Source organism: Balaenoptera musculus, chromosome 3 (assembly GCF_009873245.2).
Source record: "Balaenoptera musculus isolate JJ_BM4_2016_0621 chromosome 3, mBalMus1.pri.v3, whole genome shotgun sequence".
NCBI lineage: Eukaryota > Metazoa > Chordata > Mammalia > Artiodactyla > Balaenopteridae > Balaenoptera > Balaenoptera musculus.
The window spans coordinates 6,359,444-6,365,443 of NC_045787.1; the positions used below are offsets into that span (position 1 = coordinate 6,359,444).

The window sequence follows — 6,000 nt, forward strand, 5'->3', positions numbered from 1 at the left end:
ATACGATTAGATTACTGCAGTAAGGCTGGGGAGGAGGGGGTCTTAGATCCAGGAGAAAATATAGGGGGGGAAAACAATCAACCAGTGTCAATACCTCTGCTTCTAGTTCTGTGGCCTACCTCCCTGCGACGCCCATAACAACTGTGGGTCCGTGTGTTTGAACTGAGTTCTTGGGACAAGGAATCGTCCTACTTGCTACACTGGGGGTGGGGGAAGACCCCAGGCAGGGGTCTGTGAGAATTAGAAGCTTGTACATGTCAAGCTCACAGAATAGTACACGGCAGGTAGAAAATGCAGCACACGTGTCAAGGGGCTGGTGGTGGTTTAAGCAAAACATTAGAGGGAACCCAGAAGCCCACCAGCGGCAGGACGGCCAATAAATAGAGTTCACAGACTCGCTGTGGCCGGTTAAATTTAAAGTAGGTGCATTTCAGAAGTAATTAACCACAAAACTGTTGGAAAACAAGATAATCATCTCTTGTCTAAGATTACGTGGCATCATAGAAAAACAATTATAATGTTGAGTTTTATAAAGTATACCAATTTTACGCTATTATGGAATAATGATAAATAGACGTATGAGCGCGAATCAAGAAGAGGAAGAAAGACAAACATTTTACTGTTTTTGAGATGATGAAGTTAGAGGAATCATGGTTCTTTGTTTTAGAGTTCCATGAGTTGGGCGAATGTTTGCTGCGTAATGATGGTTCGGGAATGGTCTTGTAAAACTTTCCTGTTTGAGACAGTTGCTTACACTGTCAAGTTCATGATTCAAATCGTGCTCAGCTGGTTCTGGTGTGTCACAGGTATTAACCATGGCCCTGTAATAGCCGGCGTGATCGGAGCTCAGAAGCCACAGTACGATATCTGGGGCAACACCGTGAATGTGGCCAGTAGGATGGACAGCACCGGGGTCCTGGACAAAATCCAGGTAATTTATTCTGCTCTGTCGTTATCCACTGTCTGTCCTCTTGGGAACCATGAATAAGTATATAATAAGGATAATATATTAAAACAGAGGGAAGAAAGTAAACTTTGTAATTTAGTTAAACTTTTTATTGGGGAAATACTAATTCGTTTCTGCATTAACTGTGAACCATAAAAGTTGTGAAATAGCATGAAGGTTATTGCATTTGGGAAAATGGGTGATCACAGCGACCAACAGGGCAGTGCAACCACCTGATGGGAGGGGCGGCAGGGGTGCCCTTCTCCTTGGTATAACCCAGACCAGACGTGACCACCTGCCATCCTCTCCCTGGAGGCTGAACTTGGAGGATGAGTGAAGGGGCCAACCGCAGAGAGGAAGAGATGAAATGGAGTGAGGTGAAATGACAGTACTGGATCAGACTAGCATGGGATTCGGATATCTGGAAATGACTGGAAAGCTCTGGAATCCACCCAAGGGGGAGAATTCCAAGATCTGACAAGTTAAAAGCAGTGGTGACTGGGCACACCTGCTTGGGCCGCAGCACCAGCACCTACAACGAGAGGCTCACTCTCCGAACGAGAAGGATGTGTGTGTGTATTTGTGTGTGTGTGCGCGCGTGTGCCTGTGTGTCTATGTGGAACTTGCCGTTTTCCTCGCCTTCAAAAAGCAGTGGTTCCACATTTCACCCCAGCTTTGTTGTCTTCTGGAAGATAAATTCCTGCCAAATGGCAAGTTTGTATGAAAATCACTGGACACAAGTAATAGGTTTTATCAGTTTTTTGTCCTCTTCAGAGAATTCCCTGAGCCCCTGTTCCGCGCCTCAGCTTGGCGGAAATCCTCAAATAACCCTGCCTCCCAAAAGTACGATGGACACTGGAGTCCGTTGTTAACCTCTGCAGGAAGCCGTCAGCTCCAGCATCACCTAGAAGGGGCTTTTCGTGAAGCCCCTGCGTAGCTCGCTTGCTTTCAGCCTGACCCCACCTCGTTCCTCCGAGAGGACCCCGTCTCTGTGGCCTTTCTCAGGCGGAGCTTGACCTTTAGATGGAAGGTGACACACGTGTCCTCTACGTGTCCGCCTTGCAGTCAGAATATGAGTCAGCGGTTGCTGAAAAGTTAGCAACCGTCCAGCAAAGAGACGAGAGAGAGAGAAAAAGAGGAGTGTGGAGGAGGAGAGGAAATATCCCACGCCTTCCCGGCCAAATTGGCCACTGCCGAGGAAAAAGAGAGCTGGCTATTCTCACGGGATCCACCCCAGACCAAGCTCTCAGCAAAAATGGGGCTCCCCTGACGAGGGCTTTCTGTCTGTACATGGCTGGCCGCTCCCCGTGCCCAGGGATGCTCCAGCGATCCCGGGCAGCCCGGGGCTTCTGCTTGGTGGGGAGAGAGGCCGGTCAGGGGAACGTGCCCTCCCGGAGACCGTAAATCCCCTACGGGTCAATGTTGACAATGATCACGTGTGTCTCTAAGAGGAAACTGGGCCTCATAAAAGCCCGTGTGACTTAGTGCCGTGCAGCCAACCTGGACCGTCTCTGTGCGCTTTCTCTGAGCCCGGGGAGGGAACAAGACAGGTTTCAGCCCGTCCAGAGTGAGGGATGTCTTCCGCAGGCCTGCGTGTTCACTCAGTTCAGCGGCTGGAGGGTCTGCGTCTGGGTAGGTTTTCTTCTCCGGAGGGCAGAGCTCACCCCAGCTCCACTAGCCTCTCATTTCCATTTATGTGCGAAAAAAAACAGTAGTGAGATGCAGGAAAAATTGAAAATGATGCTGAGAATATTTAAAGCTTCCCCTGGGCCTGAAGAACAAGTTCTTTTTCTTAAAGAGGATTACACTCCCACCATGCTTCCTATGCCCCAAGAACAGCATAGGAAACCCCTCATCCCCCAGCCGGGCTTCCCCTGGGCTTGGAGGAATCATAGCTGGAGTTAATTCGGTTGATGCCTCCCTCTGAACGTCACGGTAATTGTGTGCTTGGTGGTACAGATTCCAACGGCCACTCACACATGCCAAGGGCGTGCTGCTCTGCACCAGCCTCAGCTGCAAAATTAACCTCCAAGGCTCCCAACGACGCGTTTGCTCACTGCGTGGAAGGCCGGAAGCCAAATGTCTGCAGCAATCTCTAATTCTGATTGCCCCTAAGAACTCTAATCAGGAGAATGTATTTGTCATCTGATCTTCTTGACTATGTCCATACTTTTTCAGTTCTTATCTAATGTTCCCGAGCTACACCTGTCCTCCTCCTCCGGGACTTGGGCCCAGCCAGGGGAGGGCAGGACATGAGCATCTGGCCTTTGCATCCCCCTTTTCCTTCCTGCTCTGCTCAGAAAGACCCACGCTTTGGCCCCTTTGCTAGGGGCCAGCCACTGGGTCACAGTGCAGAAGACAGATTGATCTTTCTAGCTCTTGCCCACAGCCTGCCCTTGAGATCGTCACAACACACACTTCAGCCTTGCTTCTGGGGGCCCCTGGATGCTGTCCTGGGTTCTAGAAGCCCAGCCCTCCTGTGGTTTTGATGTGCTGCCGCCTCTGCCCCATGGCAGCGTCCATCCTCCAGGCCCCTCTCAGCCACCAAGGGGCTGGCTCATTGCCCCTGCTGCTGCCCCAACACCACACGGCCCCCCGGCGGTGTCCACACCAGAACCAGAATTGTGGTGTGGCCTGCCCGGCACACGTGTGTCACCCACATACCCAAGGTGGCCGGGCCCTACAGGTGCCATGGCCGTTTCCTCTGATGAAGTGGGATGAAATCCCTCCTCCTCGTCTGCTGTTTCACATGGTTCCAGAGCAGTGTTACCAGGGATTTCTGGGAAAATAGCTCCCTCTCTCTCTGCTCAAGTCCCAGATACCTCCTGGGGGGCCTGGCTGGGCGACCACGTTCCTGATGGGTGGTCCCTCACCTCAGAAGCTGAGGTCTTGTTTGTAGCCCAGTCTGTGTACCTCACACGTTCTCTGCTTGAGAGGATGCCTTTTGCAGGAGGTTCCTCTGACATGCAAGCCTCAGACCCCGGCCCTCGGTCCTAGGCGTGGTCTCTCTCGAGAGCACGGCACATGCTCAAGCTGAAGACAGTACAACCCACCCCCCCTCCCCTCGGAGAGAGGATCCGTCCTACCCAGCAGGTTTCCCTGCCCACTGACCCAGCAGGACCAGGACGTAGTGCAGAGATGGGGTCCTCACCTCGTGGTGCAATGGCAGCAAATCAGGAGTCCTGTCACATTGACAGGCCGCCCCGGAGGGATCACTCCTTCCAGCATCCCGAGTCAATCCAATGAGGTGGGGAAACTTTCCAGACCTGACTCAGAGCATCCTGTCCGCCCTCAGGCTGGTGCGGATTCCTAATGTTCTTTCAGTTTTAGGTCATTTTATTCACGTGTATTAAACCTGAAACACGTGGCCATTTGCAGAGTCGACTGTGCTGCTTCTTGTGTGTTTTCTCTTATCTATTTAAAATCTATCGTTAATATTTATTATTTTATGAAATGACATTAATAACAATTTACAAACATCATCCAAAATCCCACCACTTCAGCATAGGTTTACTTCCTTTTTTCCAGGTCTCTTACATGTGAAAGCATAATCTTCACGTGGTTAAAATCATGGCGTGGATCCAGGCTTAATTCTCTTTTGGGGGGTGAAATAGTTCGACATGATTTCATCATCTGATCCGTGACATTGATCATGATAGCATCGTCGTTTTTTTTTCTGTTTTTGTTTTTGTTTTTTTCAGGACACCATAAATTTGAATTTTATTTTAAAATCATTAAAATTAAACATGTCATTATTTTTCAGTTCTATAAATTGTAACTGATGTCTGTAAATAATAATAGTAGTCAATAGTCATTTTTAAATAAATGCTTACTGCATGTTCGGCCCAAGTTTAACTCTCAAAAATATGGAACGCTTCACGAATTTGCGTGTCATCCTTGCACGGGGGCCATGCTAACGTTCTCTGTATCGTTCCAGTTTTAGCATATGTGCTGCCAAAGCGAGCACGATAGCATCGTAGTTTACTTAACCCTGGAGATTACTTGAATCTTAGGTTGTTTCCAGTTTTTCACTTTCTCAGCACTGAATTAAACATTGTCCTTAGAAAGCTCTTCCTCTCATGGATTATTCTCTCTTCTGATTTCTCAGGAGTAGGATGAATGGGTCAAAGGCCATGAACGTTTGGGGGCTCTTTATTCTTGTAGTCAAATGCCCTTTGAAAGGGCCGTGTCCGCATCGGCACTAAGCCCGTCTTCATCTGTCACTGTGCTTCCAGGTTACTGAGGAGACGAGCCTCATTCTGCAGACCCTGGGATACACGTGCACATGTCGAGGAATAATCAACGTGAAAGGAAAGGGGGACCTGAAGACGTACTTTGTGAACACAGAGATGTCACGGTCCCTTTCCCAGAGCAACCTGGCATCCTGAAGCATCGCCTCGGTGTTGGCAAGAAGACTGTATTTTCAGGAAGACAACAGTGCACTTTCTGACTGCCACTTCTGTCCCTCGTTTGTGATGTGTGTGCTCTGTTCTGTTCTCTGGAGCCTCTGTAAACTCATTCCTGTGACCCGGGGGCCTGCCGTGTGGTGTCTGACGTGTGCCAAGATCGCCCTGCCACTTGCACCGTGCTTACTCCTGAGAAGAAGGAAAAGGAGTGCGCATTACAGCGGAAAAGCCTTCAGAGAAACTGACAGAGATGAGAGAGGCGAACCAGACAAAAATTCTTAAGGCAATAAAACTAGGGGGTGTATATTATCTTCCGGTGCATGTTCTTTTCTGGAAAAATATGGTAGCTCGCCAACCGCATCCGCTAGTCTGACACTAAAACACACAGTATTTGTGACTAAGTTGATCCTGTCACCCCACATGGAATCCGTGTTCACCCACGTGTCTCATTTCGGTGACTGTCCTCGGCCCAGCTGGGATCCGTGGCTCCGTCACCTTGCTCTGTCGTGTCTCGTGCCGGCAGCACGTCACCATCCATCACCAGAATTAGTTCTTACAACCTAGGACTAGTTTTGTACCAAACACGTCTGATGTTTTGATGCCATTGTCTTTTGTAAGGTTAATTCATTAAAAGTTTTATGTACTTTG

At 49.3% G+C, this 6,000-nt stretch overlaps 1 protein-coding gene and 1 non-coding gene across 5 annotated transcripts in view; one reads left to right on the forward strand and one right to left on the reverse strand.

The window, feature by feature from the left end:
• ADCY2 (adenylate cyclase 2) overlaps positions 1-6,000 on the forward strand; it is a 434,119-nt gene extending 428,119 nt beyond the window's left edge. For all 4 annotated transcript variants that reach the window (XM_036848640.1, XM_036848639.1, XM_036848641.1 and 1 more), the window contains exons 24-25: positions 807-931; positions 5,182-6,000. In XM_036848640.1, coding sequence (XP_036704535.1) covers positions 807-931; positions 5,182-5,334 — 278 coding nt within the window. In that variant the 3' untranslated portion in view covers positions 5,335-6,000. The remainder of the gene's footprint in view (positions 1-806; positions 932-5,181) is intronic.
• Positions 4,807-4,913, reverse strand: LOC118893666. Its single transcript, XR_005019524.1, has one exon. It is a non-coding gene; the product is annotated as a U6 spliceosomal RNA (small nuclear RNA).